General features: G+C 42.4%; 1 protein-coding gene and 1 long non-coding RNA gene across 11 annotated transcripts in view; both read left to right on the top strand.

Annotated features, from left to right (window-relative positions):
- The window catches only part of Palm2akap2 (PALM2 and AKAP2 fusion), a 457,408-nt gene extending 445,350 nt beyond the window's left edge, over positions 1-12,058 (top strand). For 7 of the 9 annotated variants that reach the window (XM_074051285.1, XM_020173903.2, XM_074051286.1 and 4 more), the window contains 2 exons: positions 2,479-2,517; positions 8,025-12,058. In XM_074051285.1, coding sequence (XP_073907386.1) covers positions 2,479-2,517; positions 8,025-8,123 — 138 coding nt within the window. In that variant the 3' untranslated portion in view covers positions 8,124-12,058. The remainder of the gene's footprint in view (positions 1-2,478; positions 2,518-8,024) is intronic. The other 2 variants (XM_074051288.1, XM_074051287.1) reach the window with 1 other exon arrangement.
- Positions 12,059-18,844: 6,786 nt separating this feature from the next.
- LOC141415389 (uncharacterized) overlaps positions 18,845-20,833 on the top strand; it is a 61,557-nt gene continuing 59,568 nt past the window's right edge. The window contains exons 1-2 of one of the 2 annotated variants that reach the window (XR_012440349.1): positions 18,845-19,950; positions 20,430-20,603. This is a non-coding gene — a long non-coding RNA (uncharacterized lncRNA). The remainder of the gene's footprint in view (positions 19,951-20,429; positions 20,604-20,833) is intronic. The other variant, XR_012440348.1, reaches the window with a different exon arrangement.

The following is a 20,833-nucleotide window of genomic DNA, read 5'->3' as shown; positions in this document are numbered from 1 at the left end:
CATCTGTAGATGTTCTTCTTATTTTGCAGTTGGCAAAAAGATCAATGACAAGAAACAGGAAAAACTCCATTTCTCTAAAAAGTTATCTCAAATGGCCATATGTGGTACCACTCAGAATTTGATTGAGCATTGCCTCCTGCAGTGGTCCAAGTCTTCAGCCACCAGGACTGGCTTCCTCGTTCTGTGTTGTCACTAATGGGTGTCTCTATGCTGGAGGCTTCAGTGAAGACCTGCTTATTAAATGGAGTCCTTGGCTAATTTCTGAGAAAGGAGGGGTGCTAGCCTCACCCCATACACAAGGTTATTTACCAGCCTCTCCAGATCCTTTGTATGAATTAGAAAGAGGCACCTTTTCTTCTGTGAGGGGCAGCTCTGCAGGGGACTGGGCTTCAGTGCCATTTGTCCCTTTGGCCTGGTGCTGAATGCGCACTGCACACCCAGATAAAGCAAGCCTGCTCCTCACAGTGAATTTCTCTTGGCTGGAAGTGTTATTTTATGTGGAAATGTGCCCTTATCTGAGTCTGATGGTATCTTTGGTCAGTCATGGAGCTCTTAATGTACTTATGAGTTAGTTTCCTAAAGGGCTTCTTCTTCTAAGTGCTTTTTTGTTTGTTTGGTTTGGTTTTTGACAGTACTGGGGTTTGAACTCAGGGCCTTGTGCTTATTACTAAGCAAGCATTTTACTACTTAAGCCATATCCTCAGTGCTTTTTGCTTTAGTTTTATTTTTCAGATACAGTTTTGCACTTTTGCCTGGGGCCAGCCTGCACTGCAATCCTCCCATCTGTTCCCTTTTGCATACCTGAGATTACAGGCATGAACCACCACGCCTAGCCCCTAAAGGGCTTCTTGATACCTTGCAAAAGAATTGTCTCGAAGGCGGAATTGGAGAAGATTTTGCTCACTCTAGATCTGGAAGATATGTGGACTAGAGGGCACAGATAGTGAGCTGTTTGGATTGTTTTCCTTCAGGCACCAGGGAAGCCCTTTAGGAAACTCTGATTCATCAGTCTGTTCTGAACTGCATGACTGTATTTAGGCAAATGGTATTCTTCTGGCCATTAGTTCCCCCAACCTGACTGAACCTCAAAAGGTAAAGTTAATGGATCCTTGAGTCAACGATGCCCTTGAACCTATCAGTGGATTGCTTCTCCTTTCTCAGTTGTGGGGAGCTGGCTGGAGTGCCAATCACAGCCTCTTGGGTGCTCAGCCCCATCTTCACTTCTAGCACAGGATCTGTTCTCAGCAGGTTTTTTCCTGTTTTTGGTCTCTTTCAACACTTTGTTACCATGAGGTCTTCCAACCACCCTTACCTGTTGTGAAATGAAAGCCTCATTCGTTGCTTGGTCTATGCCAGCCTGAGGAATGGCAGTTACTGCTTCTCTTAAGTATTCCTAGCTTACGTTGCCCTCCAGATGAGGACGTGGATTGACACTTGTGTCGGGTCCCTCTGAGCAGATGAAGGAAGCCCATCTGCCTCAATGCCTTTCCCTCCCCAGGCCCTACAGGAAGTCAGCCACAATCGGCCATGCTTTGTATTAACCTGCTCTCTCTTGGGTTCTCACTCACACTGTAGGTTTGATGCAAAGGAGAGGGGTGCTCCAAGGCCCTCATCTCCAACCATTCTCCTGATCACTGCACAACTGTAATTTTTAAGTGCTGCACATAGGAAGCAGTTGATGATCCCAGATGTGTGAGGCCACCTAACTAATCTGTGGCTACTAGTGCCCAAACCAGGAAATGCCTCAAGTGTAAACATAAGGTTGTTACCACAGTTCTAGAGAGGGTGTTGTCCTGAGTTGGTCCTGCTGTCTCATTTCCCATACTTGGGGAAAATGAGATATACTTTTTCCTATGCTTTTCTTGCAAAAGACTTTTAGTCTTCTAGAAGATCTAATAGATCATCATACTAATCCTAAATGATCACCCTAGGGCCATCATACTCTTGAGATCTTATCCAGTCCCCCAAAGTTCTGGCACAGGGGTCAGATAATATCACCCTATTTGGTCAAAGTAGATTCTTCAACTAGGGTCTTCTTTTAAGGGTTCAGCAGGCTACAAGATTGCTTTAAGGTTCAAAGAAGCCTATAGGAATAGAAAAAAATATTTGGTTACGAAGTCTGTCAAACCCCAAATGGCCATCAAGGAGCTTGTTGGTGGGCAGCTGGTTATTCACGGAAGGGAAGGGATCTTGTTAATTCAATGTGCAGAAAATGAACGCAACATCTTGAATTAGCAAGGTCTGGCTTATCTGATATTTTTATTGATGAATAATGGGATATCTACTTGCTTCAAGAGATATAGACTTCTAAATAAATAAATATCAGATGAAGCAAAAATCTTGGCATGGGTGTGTAATGGTCTCCTGAAGTTACTTCCCCTCCTTTCCACCCTGGCATGGGTAGCATTCCCAGCTGGGGGGTATTCTGTGAGTGTGTCTCTGCCATGTACTAACCCTGCTCTTTTCCCTCTCTACCAGTACACCTCTAAGTTACTATCTTGCAAGGTGACTTCCGAGGTACTTTTCAACTTGTTTGTCTTGATCTTAATGCATGCTTGACCCAGGTGCATGCTATTGTGGTTTGCCATTTCCTGTTGTGTGAAATGAGAATGACAAGAAAAATGGCTTGTCTCCATATGTATTTCTTGCTGACTTTTTTCTGAATTGGGGGACTGTGTCAAAACGCCACAGTCCATGTTAGCAGTGATACACTGTGCTGTGCTTTGCTGTGCAGTGAGCTCGGATCAGAGAAGATTTCGCCCACCCATGGATCTGGAAGATATTTGAACCACGGGGTACAACTGATGGATGCACTGTTTGGATTCTTGCAGAATCTTTAGGCTTTCACAGCAGGACGTACTCTGGTCTGGTTAGAAACAAAGCAGCTCATGCAAACCGAGCTTTTGTTCTGACCTGTCGTTTGTTACCTTAACACAAATCCAGAGTGTTCTAACTCACAGATTTAGGGTGAGTTATTCCAAAGGCAGACCATTCCAGTTCCTTCCTCCAATCCTGCAACCTGTGTTTTTGTTTTAGAAGCTTAGTTAAACATTGGTCTCCCCCATCTGTCCTTTCCCCTGCAATTTTCTTTTATGTGGATTTCACAAATGCATGTACTGTGAGAAAGCACAATGTTTTTCTTTTTAATTTTTTATTTCTTTAAATTTTTTCTCTTTTTCAATATAAGAAAGCATAGTGTTTTGTTTTGTTTTGTTTTTTTCCAGTACTGGGGCTTGAACTCAGGGCCTACACCTTGAGCCATTCCACCACCCCTTTTTTGTGAAGGGTTTTTTGAGATAGGGTCTCACCAACTATCTGTCCGGGCTGGCTTTGAACCACGATCCTCCTGATCTCCCTCCTCTGTAGCTAGGATTACAGGCATGAGCCACCAGCACCTGGCATTCATGTTCTTATTTCTATAATATTTTAGTTTTATTTTGAAGGAATTCTTTCAAATATACAGAACTGTAGAGAGAATCATTCATTTACTCAGTTAATAATTTACTGAGGCTCCACTAGGTCCCAGGCACACTCTACTAGGTTCCGAGAATATTTCAGTCAACAAAACACAGTTCCTGATGCCCTGAGCCAACACACAAAAGTTCCAATAATATAACATAATAAGATAATAAAACGTGTATCTCCAGCTTTGCCCATTCTTAACTGTTTCATAGTATTTGCTTAATAGTTTTTAAGAGAAGTTAATGTTGCAAATACAACTCAAGCCCTCTTGTTCCTTCTCCCAGTTCCTGTTTTTCTGTCTTTTTTTGTGTGTGTCATACTCTGTCTCTATCTTCTGAGAGGTGACTGTTTTGACCTTGGTATTCGTTTCCATGCATGTTTTTCTACCACAAATATAAAGAAACAAAATCTTACATTTTTGCATGTCTTGAAACTTTCTATAAATGGTAAGTCATACTCTGTTCCTTGCTGTGTTCTTTCTGTATTGTTTTCAGATGTGTCCCTGTTGCTGTGTGTGGCTTTAGTACATTCTGTCTGCTGTATAGTATTACACTGAATGAATATGTAACTATTCACTCTCCTATTGATGGAAGTGTAGGTTAGGTTGTTCCCAGGTTTTGTTGTCATGTTTTGTTACTGATGATGTTGTCTGTCATTACAAACAATGCTCCAATGAATTTTTAAATTTTGTTTTATGGTGCCAGGGATCAAACCCAGGGCTTTGTACATATTTGTTAGGCAAGAGCTTTACCAGTGAGCTACATTCCTAGCCCTTTTTTTTTGTTTTGCTTTTTTTTTTTTTTTTCTATTTTTCCCTTTTTTTTTTTTTTTCGGTGCTGGGGACTGAACTCAGGGCCTTGCACTTGCCAGGCAAGCACTCTTCCTCTGAGCTAAATCCCCAACCCCCATTCCTAGCCTTAATGGATGTTATTATATAAGTCCTTTTTTGTTCCCATGGGATAATTTCTCTACCTAGGAGTAGAGCTGGGTGTAGGGCTTGTGTACATGGTGACATTCACTAGAGAATGCAAATTATTCATCATACTGGTTGTACCAACCTATAGCATGATATGTATTTTAAATACATAATCACTGTTTAGCAAAATAGGTATACTTAACTATAGATTTGAGCTGTTATTACCTACTGGCAATCATAAGGTTTCAAATGAATTTTGAGAATATCATTCTGTTTACCTTCCTTATTATCTAATTGTGGTTCTCATTGGGGTATAGTAGTTTGAGAATTAGGCACTAATTCTTTACTGATCCTAATTTGGATCAGTAAAGTTCAGCACAGGGAAAATCCAGTCAAGTATATTCAAGGAAGATAGAATTGGGCCCAGTCTGTCTTCAATGGAAGAAAAACATAGAATAAATTTTTAATAAAAATGGGTTAACTCATGATTTAACATATTGCCTTTTGTTTCTCATCCCCAAAATAAAATTATCTATATTGATTTCATTCAAAGTAAGCAATTGATTTGAATTCTCTATTAGAAAGGTGAAATTATCATTAGAGGGTTGTTAAAAAAGAATTCACCACATCTGAACTTGAATCAATTTGTGAAAACAACAAAACCTCAAATCAGGTCCTACTATTATTTTTTTAATGCTTATCCCTCTTCATTTCCATGGAGTGTGTTTATTGCTCCAGACTCTTTCCAGCCACACAGCAGCCTGGTGGCCTGGAGCATCAACTCCACTCCCAGAGTGCTGGGTTCAATCTTGATCTTTCCTCCTTCTGACTGGGCAATGCAGGACAAGTTATTTAATCTCTCTGTGCTTTTGTCTTTTTGTCTGTGAAAAGGGAGCAATTATAGCCTGACTCTCACAGAACAGTCCTGAGGGTTTAAACAGCAACTGGTTCATAGTACTTGTAACTTACATATGTACTATAATTATAGCCCAAAGGCATGTGCTTTCAGTCCAGAAAAGGATAAATTTTAGAAAGTAAAATTAACATGCAATAATGGAAGTATTAAGAGCTCTAAGTTTGCTAGAGATTTATAGGCACACTCATCCGCCTCCACATAATTGATTGTGGAACAAGTGCTCATTCATACCTTCCCCGAGGGCTTGGCTTTTGAATTCTCCAAAGCCTGTTGTAGGATGGCTTTACCCCAACATAGTCCTGAATCATAGCCCCTGGAACACTTTATACCAAAGTCTCCAGCTATTTCAGTGGTGATTCGTTTATTTTCTTGTCTGTGTGTTACTAGGGAAATTAGCTTTCATCAGAAACTCAGGAACATGGTTAAGTGGCTATTCAAATTAAACAGAATAAATTAAGAGCTCCTCTCTGTATAAATGAATTATTTGAGCTCTTGAGTAGTCAACATTCAAACCCAAGCTGTGCTAAATGTCTCCATAATTCTCAGCATGCAGCACTGTGCCTGACACTTGGTAGAAATTCAATAAATATTTGCAAGATGGATGGATAGATGGATTTTAACCTAGGTTCCTGAAAAAATAGAGCAAGCTAAATTTGTTGAAGTTGATTGAGCATTAAAATCGGGTTTAAATAACAAGACAAGGAACAGTTGGAAAGGATGGGGACCAGTTTTTTCAGAACTTTAGATTTATTTTAGCTTTCGTAGAAACCTTTTGTTTTGTGTCTGAAATCTGAAAGGCAAACAAATGACCATTTTATACAACAGAGTTCCTTTTGTATTCCATTTCATAGTTTATACATCTTTTTACATGGTGATACAAATAATTTTTTTTTTCTTTTGGTGGCACTGAGGTTTGAACTCAGAGCCTCGTGCTTGCTAGGCAAGTGCTCTTACTGCTTGAGCCACTTCACCAGCCCGGAAATATTTATTGTTGTTTGAGAACTTATATGCACTTGAAAGCTAGATGCTTTCCATATATTGCTTTGTTTATTCTTCAGGCCAGCTTATATATTGAAAGCTAGATGCTTTCCATATATTGCTTTGTTTATTCTTCAGGCCAGCTCTGTGGTGTAGCTTTTATTATGCCTGTATTACAGGAACATACTGAGGCACAGGGCTAAGTGACTTTTCCAAGGTCACACAATCCCTAGAATTTAAACCTAGACCTGCCTGGACTTCAGAGTCTTCATTGCCTCCTGAGAAAGCCTGTAAAGCAGGCAGGTGCAGTCTCCATTTTATACAGGGAGAAACCTGAAACACAAGATGCACAAAAAGAGAGAAAACTGGAACTTGAGCTGATACCTTCCATGGCCAATCCAGCACCATTTCTCAGTTTTGTGCAATTACACATTGGCCAGAAAAACCCTCCATTTAACCATACCAGCTTTGGAGGCATGCTTTCTTCTGACTTATTTGTTATTCTTGGATATCAAATGACCACGGTGTGCTTATAAAATAAACAAGACACTTGACTTAGCTTAGGTACTTTACAATGCCGCATTCATTCAGCAAACATGACAGACTGCAGCCTACAGGTTAGGTCCAGCCCTCCCTATTGGGAGAAATGGGCAGGCCTCCAAGATGGAAGTTTAAAGTTGGATTCTCTCCATATGAAGCTAATGCAGAGTACTTGGTTACCCATTTTTCATGGTTGGCCACTTAAATGCCTATCATCTGGACCTCATTTTAGCCAAACTAGAAATGAACCAGATTGGCTCAGGAGTCTACAGATTATTCTAGTGAACAGGAGAGAAGGAGGTCCTACTCCATGGTGATGAGCTTGTTTTGTCTTTGATGTTGTCACTTAATTGATTAGTACACATGGCCCTGAAGTTACATCAGAATCCTGGGATTGGTTTTTATTGACTATAAAGCCTTCCCTCCCACACTTAATGACTCCTTGTGTTTAATTATGCCTAAGTAGATTCTTGGGATACAAACACGATCAAGTTTATGCAGATCCACAAAGCTGGGTAGAGTACATCCACACTGGCCCAGAGTTAGCCACTGCTTCCTAATGTTTGTTTATGAGGAGACTAAAGATCTGTAGTTGTCCTGTCCAATGGAACAGTCACATGGGCTGTTTAAATTTAAGTGAAGAATCAGATACAATGAAATACTTAGTTTTTCAGCCATAAGGCCCTATTTCAAGTGCTCAGTAGTCACATGTGGACAGTGGCTACCATATGGCATGGCATTGACACAGAACAGTTTCAGCATCACATAAAATTTTACTGGATGGAGCATGTAGACTGGACATCTGCTTTACCTAAAAACTTGATGCTGAGTTGCAGGTCTAGCTTGGTAGTAGAGTACTTGCTTAGCATGCACAGGCTGTGGTTGTAATCCCTGGCACCACAGCAAAACAAAACAAAACTGAAATGCGGAATAGAACACACAATTTAAATCTCTATATTATAAACTATGGATCAAATAGCAAGTGAATTATGACTTTGAGATGAATAACAACCTGCACTTCCCACCCCCCTTTTTTCTAACTTCTCTCCTACCCATCACCCACCCCCAGCAGTATCAGATAATTTATTATTCCTTCTCCTGTAGATGCTGTTGAGGGAGGGACTGGAGAGAAGAAACACAGAGGAAGATAGTTTTGTGTACATAATTAACATCCATGAACGCTGTGTAATTTTTTTCCCGCTCTCTCTTTAGGTCCTTGAGGCCACACGGGTTAATCGAAGAAAGAGCGCTCTGGCCTTGCGCTGGGAGGCAGGGATCTACGCCAACCAGGAGGAAGAGGACAATGAATAAACTTCCTTCAGCCCAGGAAACTTCTTTGGTGCTTGGGATACCAAGAAACCAAGAAATTATCAAATCAAAGCATTTTAATGGACTATTTATTAAAGTGCATATAAACTCAGCAATCCTAAGTAGACCAGAAGCTGCAGTTCACAATAATGAAAAATAAAGCAAAAAGGAAGTCCACCCATCAAACTCTGAGACCCAGGAGTCAGAAGAGAAAGGATTTCATTATGACTCCAGGAAGCCTCTGGGTTTGGATCAGTCCACAATTGATCCAAAAGGACAAAGATATTACAAGCAAATCAACATAGTAGTTGGGGGCAGAACTGAGACCAGCCTTAATGGGTGATGAGGAAGAACAATGGTGACAGGGCCATTCAGAAAACAGTAGGGCCCAGGCTGGTGTAAGTCTACATGACCTGGGGTATTTCTTGGCACCAGCTTCTACCCCTTGCTCTTGGCCTCAGAGATGTTGGGTTGACTCCCATTTCTTACAGCAGCCGTAAAGTGAATGGAGTTTCTATCCATTATCACCCAAGAGGCACTTATGATTCAATCTCTGTTACATTTAATTGTTTTTAATTGGGAGCAATTAATGACTGCAATACATAAAATCCACACTTTAAAGACAATAGTTCTTCATGTTGCAGACACAGTCTATTCTACACTAGGAGGTTGAGGAAGGTGGGGGAGAAAGCCAAAGCAAATGGATTATTTTAGCTTTAGGATCTTGTCTGCTTATACTATTGACCAATCTGTTGTTTAGGAGGACACATTTTCACAGTTAGGTTTCTTCATATGAAACTATATTTAGTGAGCAACAACTATTTTTATGATGGGATAGGGGAAAATCTAAACATGAATAAAATCTGTACTCATTGAACAGCTTGGTTCAAGATAGTAGGGGTATTTTTAGAGTGGCAGTAATTGAAAAAATAAATAAAAGGGCAAACTCTGCCTTGGAGAGGTAGATGACCAGAAATAAAAAGGTGTTTATAACTATTTTGTACTATAAAGTGGGCCTTAGAGGTAGTAGGAAGAAAGATGAATTGTTTTGGATTTTGTAGAAGCGAAGCATTGAAGTCATGGAGGTAGAGAAAGGAAAAGGGAGGGAGGGAGAAAGAGTGGGAAAATGAGAGATTATTTTTGCTGAGCAACCAGTGTTTTTCAGGATGATACAGAGATAAATGTAGACTAGAAATTCAAGTGCAGGCTTGGAATCAGCTACAAATCCTAAAGATGGAGTGCTTTGTGTGTGTACACCTTTGTGTGTTTGTGTAAAGAGTGTATGTTCACAATAAGGGTGTGTGTGTGTGTTGAAATTCAAGACTGATCATGGCACATGGGTGTACAGTTATTTCCTCCAAAGCTGTTTGCCAGCTTTGGGAGTGAGTGAGAATTTCTTTTTTATGAAAAGGGATATAAAGGCACCGAGCTGATGCAGTATTTGTAATATTAAATTGACCTAACACGGTATTTGCATGAGTCACAATTGCAAGGTTTTGAGCAGTTTTGTAATTTGACATTTAGGAATGTGTCCTATTTATTCTCATGCTTTGTATTCATGCTTAGTATACTATAAAGGATGCCAGCTTTACTCTTTCTGTCATTTAAAGCAATATGATAAAGGCATTCACTGATTGGGTGCCCTAAATTTCTGGATGAGAAAAATATTCAATAAGGAGAAAAAGCTAACCAGCTTTTGTTATTTTTTTCCTCTGTTTTAAGACTATGTTTTCTAAACAAGCAATAATTAAATCAAACCTTACTAAAATTCATTTTTTGTTTTCATACTATTATGTCATAACTCTACTATGTTATTCTAATAAGTAGCCGTTCCACAAAATTTGTAGTAGTGTTACACATGTTGTCTTTGCTTTTTTATTAGACTAGTGTTGACTCTGGGGGAAGTTTATCCACAGACAACTGGTGAGCACAAAGTAATAAGGTGGAACTCTGTAATAACTTACAAGGCTCCATGAAAACTGCCAAGGGAACCTATAATTCGAAGTCAAATTCTGCAGATAGTAGCCATGCACCTGAGAAGTTGGTGCCACCTTTAGATGGTTCATTCTCCTCAACTGAATCTTAAGATGGAAGTCAACAAAATTGTAACTATTGGGGTCACAAAACGAAAAAAAAAATCCCTATTATAGTGAGGGAGGTTGGCATGGAGACAGACATTCCTAGAAAAGTGACATCAATATTGGATTAGACAGTCTGTCAGGTAAAATGGGAGCACGAAGGAGGACCACTTTGTCTAAAGATTTCTACCTGGAGGTCCCAGATGCCTGGGCTGAGGTCCCAGTGATGAGGGGTGTTCCCAAGGTAGACCTGTGGATGAGAGCAAAGGCAATAGCAACACCCTGTGGCCATAGACACAGCGTCAATTAGGATGGCTGGAGAGTAGGAGAGTGTTATGAGTTGCACAAAAAATAAAACGTACTTCATGTTTTCTGGACAGACTTACGGATCTGCTAAAGACCATAAAAATGACACAGACTAACACCCGCCACCCCCCTCCAAGCACCAATTTTTCACAAGGGGAAATGGTCCTGAAGACTTACCTGTTTTGTTCTCTTTGGAAGGGACCATTGTACTCACATGAAAGCCACAGATGAGAAGAGAATTGGCAGCCAAAAGGAAAACTTAGAAGGCCACACAAGCCAAGGAATCCCTTTGGAGAGAGATGAAGTAGTCTTTGACTACAGTGATTGAATCAGAGGCACTTAGATCTGGGGCCACACTCTGTGTAGAAGAGGAAATAAATTCGGTTTCTGTGACTCTCCCCTAGTCACAAAGCTGTTTTTTTTTAATTCACAAAGCTGTTTTAACTGTGGCCCCTACATCTCCAACTTTTAGTAATTCCCCTAAACTGCCTTCTGGTGACTGCTGTCTTATTTCCTTGCTCTCCTCACTCATAATCCCATTAAAGTACTATTAAAATGTAAATTACATTTCCCTTAGGTGAGCCAGATTTTTCTCTGTGCTCTTGAGGTTTTTTTTTTACTTATTCAAGAAACACCAGGCCACCACTTTGGACATCGCACTGTGCTAGGCTCTCGGATCCCATATGAGCCCCTGTAACTTTCTGGGAACAGATGCCTGGATGAAAATCATGCCTGCCTCCTGTAGGGAGAGAAAGAGGCTTGTAACCAACTTTGCCTCTGAGGCTCATCCCCACGCTCAGACAGCACGGAAGCTTGTCAGTCTCAACGATAGCAAATGTTTAGATTCTGTAGATGTTAAAACCTTCCTGAAAGTGTTCCATGCTACAGTGTTTATAGACCTTCACTTACCTCCGGAGCCTGTAACTACTGACATGCCTTGGCTTTCTCATCCAGAAATTAAGGAAACAGGGTCTGTCAGTGGCAGGAGGCCGGGCTGTGTTCTACTTGGACAAAGCAATGCAATTTCCTTGTCTCTTTATACCCATGCATGCTGCCCACGCTAGACACTGGCATAGAAGCAGTATATAGCTCCGAGTCCACGCATCTATACGCACACAGGTACACACACGTATATATAAAGCATAACAAAGAACACTAAGACAGTGTTGGCTCTTGTCTCTAAAGACAAGCATTTTTTTTTCCAACTGAAGAACTGATTTAATTAAACTATGTATTGAAAAAATAGCCTAAGTGTTAAAGATGGTGAATATATCCAGTTTTAGTTGCAGAATCAATTTCCTGAATTTTAAACATTCAGTGAGCTGCCAACTTAGATTTTGTGTTGCGCTTACCCAAATGACTTTTTTCTTTTTCTTTTTAATTGGAGGAGGGGAAAAAGCAGTGATGCTGTGTTTGAAAACTATATTCTGTATCTGGCTTTCCTCTGTATGTTAGCTACTTAAATGTTATCAGCCTGCTTCGGTTTTATAGTGATTGTGAGGTATTCAATGCAAGTATACAGTTATTTTCTCATTAAAACCCAATGTGTGTGTGTGTGTTGTGTTTTTATAAAGGATGACCACTTGTTTGACTGGAGGGGAGGGTCAAAAGACTGGCCAAATTGTGAATGGCATGCCTTCACCTTTGGCCTTGACCTCTGCGACAGCATCTGCTTCCTCACTAGGAACAAAGAAAGCAATCCTAACTGGGACGGGGAGGGTGTCACTGTAGAGACTTAGAGACTGTTCCCAATGTCCCATTTTCAGTGTTGCCCAGCTGCTCTGGCTAGACCCAGGGGCCTCTGACAAGACCCACAGAAATGGCACTGGTGTCCTCTGCTGATGTAAGTCAACCCAAAACCAAAGTCTTTGGACAAACAACACAAACCCTAAAGCCGTGCCTCATACAGAGCAGTCAGCTTTAATCTTTATTATTACATTCTGAGCATCTTCATTTGGCTCTCCTCCACAAAGAACAGTGCGTTTCCGGCTTTAAGGAGCAGACACCACAGGTTCTCCAGAGAGCTTCCTCCCCCCAATTTCACCCTGTCCTCTCTCCCTTCTCACTCCCTGTCAGTCTCCAGCTTCTTCTCTAGCCCAGCCCCTGGCACTCACTGGTCCTGCCCTTGTACCTTCCTTCTAGCTCCTCTTTTTTTCTCTGTCTCCCCACTTGTGACTCTCCAGTCTTTTTCTCCCTACGATTTCTAGCCATATTTTCCTGAATCTGGGGACATCCCATAGTACCCTGTCATAAGTGACATCTTCTAGCCTTTATGTGATGAGAGTTCTGAATTTGAGAGGTGGGGGGAGAGAGAGGGAGGTGACAGTCCACTTTCAAAATCTGATTTAATTCCATCGAGAGTAACATCTGTGGAGAACTTGTGGCAGGCATTTCCCAGGCTTTCCATGAACATGACGTACAGTTGGCCCTCCATATCCGTGGGCTTTGCATCCATGGATACAATCAGCTGCAGATGGAAAATACTCAGAAAAAAATTGTACTTTTTGAGACTTTCTCACCATCCTTCCCTAAACAGTACATTATAACAATATTTACATGTCAATCACAATGTTTTAGGTATTATAAATAATCTAGGGATGATATAAAGGATGTGTGTAGCTTAAATGCAATAGATTTTGGTATCCCCAGGGGTCCTGGAACCAATAACACATGAATACATCGGGACCACTGTATTCTTGCAACAACCCCTTGGAGTGAACTGTTCTAATTTCTACTTTCTATGGGAGGAAACTGAAGCTCTCAGAGGTTAGTTTGTCAATGCCTTAGAGATCATACATGTTGTACTTGAATTTAAACCTGGGCATTTTGACTTGGGCATTCCTCTTCACCACCCTTTTCACAGAAACACATGCAGGCAGCTTCACATGCAAAGTCTGGCAGGTCTGTCGTGTGTGAGGCCTGGGCAAGCTGTCAGTGTCTCTTTGCACTGTATTCTCCAGAAAAGTGCTCTCATGAGTCAAGGCTAAGGTTTTGATAGCCCAAGTTTGTGGGCAGAGTGAGGGTTTGGTATGAGCAGCAGAGAGTTTTCTTCCTTTGAGTGAACTGTGTCTGAACTCTGGGCTTATCTCTTCCAGGAGATGGTGAGAGAAGATGACCTAGTCATCGCCTTACCAAAAATGACCCGGAAGTGACTACAAGTAAGGTGATGGAAGTGTGAGAAATTGTGGTGCATTTTCCTATGTAAATTATCCCCCCCCACACAAAAAGTAAGGCAGTGAAGGCAGTAGAGAAATCAAAGAACCAGAGAAAGAGTTTTAGGAAAGGGATCAAGGAGGCTACAGCCTCATATCAAAGAAAACAAAAGGAGTCCTCATGTCAACATGTGGTCTCAGCTCCCTACTAAGGAAGAAAGCTTGCTCTCTCTAGGGTGCCTGCCAGGAGCTAGGGGCAGGGGAGCTGTGATGGGCTGTGAATTCAGGGTCCTGGGTCTGGGGGACTTAACACAGCACTGAGTGAGTCAAGTTACGTAGGACCGAGATTCTGCATGCAAGCAGAGGTGGTTGGAGCTCAGGCTGTGAAAAGCAAGGGTCTTGAGCTGGCAGTAGATGGGACACGGAGTCTGGGACAGTCCAGACAGATGTTGTCTTTTCAGGATTCTTACTGAAGAGACTCTAACAAAACAATGACACAACTCTACTGGGCAGAGAGCCAGCATGCAAAGCCTCGGTGGGAAGGGCAGGGGCGTGTGTCTACCACCATTTCCTTCATTTCTTGTTGGTGGCAAACAGATGACCATTATGGGACATGTGAGGTGATGAAGTCTCTTTGGAGCACTGCTCATGGTAATTACGGGATTTCTAGGCCAGCAGAGGGTGATGACTACATCCGTCTCTACATACAACCCACACCCAATTCAGAATCAAGCTGCAGGGGGGCACAGAGAACAGATGGGGGATTGGCACGGAGAATTCAGAAAGTTTTAAATATATAAGCTTCCACCAAAGCAAAGACTAGGGTCTCAGGAAATCCCTGGAGATGTCACACTGGCAGTTTCTGAATGTTGCTCAGGTGTTCAGATGCTTTTTGTGGGGAAAGAGGAACATTTGCACAGTGCAGAGTGCGTTATTCTGCCCAGGAACAGGGATCTCCAGGTCCACTAACCTTGATGGAAGATTTCTCTAAACTTACTTCACAAATGGTGGACTTGGAACAATTAGAATCAAATCACAAACCTCTCTTTGGTTTTTTCCTCTGTGCACTCATTTATAGAACATTCTGTCTGCAGTGGTCTCCAGTTTGTAATACCAATATGCTTCTGGAGGGTGCTGGTTCTCAAACTTTAGTTTCATGTTACCTGGAAGGCTTGTTACACACAAATGGGGCCTTTCCCTGGGATTTCAGATCAATAGGTCTGGAGAACAGCCTGAGAATTTTCTAAACAGTTTCCTGAAGATACAGCTTCTGCTGCCTCTATGGCCTCACTTTGGGAATCACCAGTCTGGAGCATAAAAAGTGAACAGGGCCAAGCTTGATGGCTCATGCCTATAATCCTAGCTACTTGGAAGGCTGAGATTGGGAGGATCACAGGCCAGCCCAGGCAAATAGACCCCATCACAGCCAATAGCTGGGCACCATGACACACACTGTCATCCCAAGCTATATGGGAAGCTGAGATGGGGAGGATCACAATTTCAGGCCAGCCCTGGCAAAAAGAAACAAACAAACAAAAAACAGTTTGACCCTCCATTTCAACAGACAAATGTTGGGTGTAGTGGCACAAGTCCGTCATCCCAGCAATCCTGGGAAGCTTAAAATAGGAGGATCACAGTCCAGGGCAGCCTGAGCAAAAAGTAAGACTCTATCTCCAAAATAACCAGAAGAAAAGGGTTGGAGGTGTGGGTCAAGCAGTAGAGCACCTGCCTAATAAGTATGAAGCCTGAGTTCAAAACCAGTCCCGCCAAAAAAAGAAAAAGAAAAAAAGATGTGAGTAGGTCTGAGCACATAACACTTAAGTTTCAAGTTTCAAAACTCGGCTGGGATGTAGCTCAGAGTGTCAGAGAACTTGCCTAGCATGCATAGTTTGAGCCCCAGCACTGCAAAACAAGCATAAAACCCTGGGGACTAACTCATGATTTATAAACTTCAGTGATAGCAATAATGTAATTGTGGACTTCACATAAAGATTCAATAGCATAGGTTTTGCAGTGCTGGGGATCCAACCCAGGGCCTTGCACTTGCTAGAAAAGCTCTTTACCACTGAGCTACACCCCCAGTCTTCAAACAACATAAGTTTTGAAGCTGAGCCCTGGGACCAGATCTTTCCAACTCTCTGCTTGACTTCATGTGACAATAATCAGGGGAGTCATTTATTCTTTCGTGACTGTGAGTTTACTGATTCGCAAGAGGGCTTCGTGCAGCCGCCTCCTCTAGCCTGTCCATGGCGTAATATGTCAGGAACTTCGTGCGGGCAAACTCATCAATGACGACATTTCTTAGGAGATAGTGGTCTTTGTTCTTGAGTCTGGCAGAACTGAAAAAAGCATCTTGTGAACGGGTGACTCAGATTGAATGTCACCATTTGGCCGCAAACCACCTTGTGGCGAGAAGGCGCCCACTAGTCTGTGATCACCCATCTCCTATATAAACCACCCCTAAATCAGCTTCCCAGCAAGATGGCTCCCTAAGGAGAAGAATTCCTGCTATTTTCTAATCATCTAGCTAATTGTAATTTAAGTTTTTCACTATTGCCATCTTGCCTCTTGACTAGTTAGCTTCCATCTTATGGTGAGCATACTGAGCTTGTGTTGATAACAGTTTGAATACCATGACTGTATAATTTGAGATAAGAAGGAAAATAATAGGTAGTTTTTTATTGGTCTGGAGTAAAATTATCCCAATAGTGACTGTAAGATGCAGCAAGCATTGGGTATCCCACCTGGGGCAATGGGTCCTGACCCTGGCTGCACAGTACCTTGAGTCTCAACTCAAATAGCCTCATATTTCCTCTCTACATACAAATTGCATGTTCTTTTGCACATGAGAAAGAGATAGAGACAGCCAAGGGATAAACTGTTTAGGAAAAGTCAAGTAGATTTCCAAACTCGCTAATAGAGGATCACAAGGTACCAGAAGCTTACAAAGAGAAATTTAGGAAGGAACTTCCCAAGGTGAATGAGAAAGCCACAGAAGCACCTTCACCCATAATGTCAAGGATGGAATTCTCACATTGTTCTAATGAGCTCAGTTGACCGTCAGTGTTCATCTTTGCATGCAAGTATGAAATATGGCCACCAGGTGGCAGTAGTCCATAAAGTAAAAGCAGCTGTCATAGCCCCCAGCCTTCCTGGGAAGATCAGGAGGGCTTTCCCCACCTGTTACAGGAATCCCCACACCCACAATTAAAACCACCATGTGAGACTGAGGGCATAGTCTAGCCATAGATTGCCTGCCTAGCATGTGCAAGGCTCTGAGTTCAAACACCAGTAACTCCAATAAACGAGTAAGTAAATAAATAAATAAAAATAAAAAGTAAAGCCACCCTGTGTGCAGTCCTACCTGCTGGAGAATGTGGTGAATGTGGTGCTTCACTTCAATTTCAATGGAAACGTATCTACATGCTTTTACCTATAGCAGCCATGGTTTTTGAGAGGTGCTCTGAAGGAGGTTCCGTGATGATTTCAGTCAACTCTTACAACAGTCTTTTGAGCTACATAGCGTTAGTATTGTTTCCATGTTACAAATGAAGAGACTGGCTCTCAGAATTTGAATTGCTTGCTCCAGGTGCCATAATGAGTGATGAAAGGTTAGGTTCACAGACAGTCTGAACCAATGCCTGTGCTCTCACCTCCATGCTTAACTTTTCAACTTGATTCAATAGCAAACTAACTTCCAGTCCAGGAGGGCTCTGCCTTGTCCAGGCCAACAAAGCCCTCAGCCTGGGCTGATGCAGCAGGGAGATGGTGCTGTTGACAGATAGACATTGGACCATGTACGCTGAAGTGACTAAAGGGCAGGGTTGTGTGTATGTGTGTGTGTGTGTGTGGGGGGGTGTCAACAGTGTCTGCCAAACTCAGTCACCGTCCCTAAGAGCCTTCACACTAAAATTTTGGCTTTTTCCAATGAATTTCCTAAGAGCATACTGGCATGTGGTCTTGCTTTCCAAGTTATCACAGATCACAGATGCCTACTGAGTTATGAAAATGTTCTTGTCTGCCATAAAAATAACTGCAGGTTGCCAACCTGCAGTATCTGTTTTCTCTGCTCCTGCTGTGCGCACACACACACACACACACACACACACACACACTTTACAAACTCACCTAGCACTAGGTGCCCCTTTCTGTTTTGGACAGAGCAAAGCTAGATAGATGGTCAAAAAAGAGACCCAAATAAATAATTCAGTGCCTGGAAAAAAAGACAGAGCTTTCTCTCTTGCATTACTGTCCAAGAGGAGCATTTGTGGGCTGAGGGCAGATTTTTTTTTTAAGTAGTGGGAGTCAAAGTCATCAAACCATCACGCACGCTAGGTGAACGCTGCACTACTGAGCTATGTGCCCCACCCAGAAGATTTGTTTTAAGCAATGGCTGAGGGACTATCCTGTTGCTGTGTCACCCCCACCTTGTCGTAACGGGCAGGGCCCAGCCTTAGGAAACATGACTTACAGTAAAGCCACTTACTGAAAACATAGATGGCTCCATTCCCTGGGTCCCCAGCAGCACTGGTTTTCCTGTGTGAATTAAGATAAACAGTAGACCAACTTATAAAGATTAGGAAATAAGGGGCGGGACTGGCACAGGTGGGAGGGGCGAGGTGATGGGGAAAGGGGTAAGAAGATGAATGTGGTGCAGATAACGTATACACATGTATGTAAATGCAAAAATGATACCTGTTGAAACTGTTCCAGGAATCAGGGGGAGATGGGGGACAGAAGTAGAGGGGGGAATTCAAGACATTGTAAGAAGCTTTGGAAATGCTACAATTACCCCACCCAGCACAACAGCAATAAAAATAACAAGACACAAATAGGCAAAGCAAAATAGAACATGGACAGCCAATAAATATGTGAATATATATATAAAAAAAGATTAGGAAATAATAATTCCAGAATTTTTGCTGCTAACACAGAAGCTCGAAAGAAAATAACTCTGACTAAGCCCAAAGGAAAAGACTATTAACAAGCCGATTAAGGTTGAGCATTTTTCTCTCTGCTCCTCATTCTTTCCCATGGTTATAATAGCACAAAGCGTGGTGAGATGGATGGCTACCAGTAGAGATGGGCGGGGAGGAGGGGGACAAAGAGGAACTCCTTGTTAGTCCCTCAGAAGCTCTCCGGCCTGAGCAGGATACTCCAACCTCTTAACACAAGGTAAGGCACCCTTCCCTGTCTGACACTAATGTCACCTGAACACTTACACATCATGTATATTCTGCATAGCATGGAAGTAGTGTTGGCTTGCTTAATGGGAGCTCACCTGGGGACTGTGAATCCCACAGGGATGACCACACACAGGTGCAAATAAATTAAGTGTATTCAGGTGACCCTTGACCACATTACCTGTGTGTCACTTGTCAGAGCCTTCCAGGGTCATGTGGCTGTTGTACTTAACATTTGTTTCTCTATCTGTGAGTTGCAAGCCCCGCATCTTTGACCAGAGGCAGATTCTTTTTCACATATAATTTTATTAACATATAATAGTTGTGCAGGGGAATATGTTATGAGATTCACATATGTCCTTGCAATAAATCTTAGATTCACCCCTCCCCTTCTTAGAACAATTTCAACAGGTTTCATTCTTCTATTTTCATGTGTGCATGTAAAATACATTCACCATATACTCTCTCATTCCCCCTTTCCTCGTGCCCACTCCCTCCCATTGATACTCACCTCTAGACAAGACTTATTTTTCGGGAGGAAGATTCTTATGGCTGCTGAATGTGTCTACCACGTTGCTTAGTCTGGGTTGAGTTCAGCTTCACCCAGACCTGGACTGACCACATGCTTATCTGCAGCGCTACCTGGAGGTATGGAATTCATTAACTAAAGATAAGCATGTTCTTTGACCATGGGGTTGTGAGTAGTTTCAGAAGGAATGTACCAGCCTACCTCTACTGTTTATGATAATCATTAAGTTCATGATAGGCGTCTGGTTTTGGTGGAGCCTGGCTGGCCACATAGCTGGAAAGTACCTAGAAGACCAGCTCGTTACATGATCCCTCCCCTTATCCCCCATCACAAGTAGACTTTGGGTTTCTAGAACTCAGGTACTTTGTATATACTGGTGGTGGTTTGAGACCTGGAAACAAAGCACATCCTGTGTGACCCAGTGAAGGGAAGAGCAAGAAGTCTGTGCTTCTTGTGACACCCCCAGACCTGTTATCCTGCACAGTTCCTTCCTGCAGCTGCTGTACTGTATATGTTGCCTGTAACAAAACTGACTGAGAAACTACCTGAGTCCTGAGTCCTTCCAGTGATACAACACATCAGGTAATGTGTAATTCACTCACTTATCTTCTTCATGTACTTTCACACTCTTACTGCCACCGGAAGCAGTTGTTTGCTAGGTGTCGTTGGTCCTTGGCTCTTGGTCTGGCTAACTGGAATGATGCAGGCTCGTTATGAGGGAAATGATGAAGGATTTCAACTCTCACCCTTAGGACTCCTTAAGCATTGCAAAAGAGAATTTCGATTATCATCTCTACCCACATGTGAGCTGGAAAGGAACAGCTCATGCTCGACAGGCAGAGGGAAGTAGGACAGGTAGAGTCAGGTCTGAGTTATCTTCTGGCATCACACTCCTCTTTTCAAACTTTATCATATGTAGATGACCCAGTTCCATCTGCACCTACATCAAAGTGCAGAAGAATAAGTTTGCTGAAGAATTTGGTGCAAGGGGCTCAGATGAAAGCCTAACATTCCGGGAGTCCATTTTAAAAATGGGTTCCGGCTTCTGTTTCCCTGTGCAGAAGTGAGAGCAGAGGCCCTGGACCAGCAAGGCATACATCAAAAGGGTTAAGTACCTGGGACAGGGCCCTGTGGATGAGACCAGATGGGAGGGAAGAACAGAAAGAAGATGGAGGTTTGCACCTGTGTGCAGAGATGCATCCTCCCATGTCAAGGGAAGACATGGACATCAGAAGGTGAGCCTCCAAAAGCAGGCAAGAGAAAGTGCCAGCACTTAATTCCTTCCCAGTCCATTTGTGACCGTGTGAACCAGGTAAGGTACCCCTTCCCCCTCCTCCCTGACTGTGGAAGGCAAAAACTTTTTCCTGTTATGGATTGAGTGTTTGTATCCTCCCAAACTCATAGCTGAAATGTAATCCCTAAGATGATGGTTTTAGAAGGTTGGTCCTTCAGGAGGTGATGAAGA

The sequence above is a fragment of the Castor canadensis genome, chromosome 13 (genome assembly GCF_047511655.1).
Source record: "Castor canadensis chromosome 13, mCasCan1.hap1v2, whole genome shotgun sequence".
Taxonomy (NCBI): Eukaryota; Metazoa; Chordata; class Mammalia; order Rodentia; family Castoridae; genus Castor; species Castor canadensis.
Note: the sequence above shows the minus strand (reverse complement) of the source record. Positions and strands in the feature narration are given on the sequence as shown.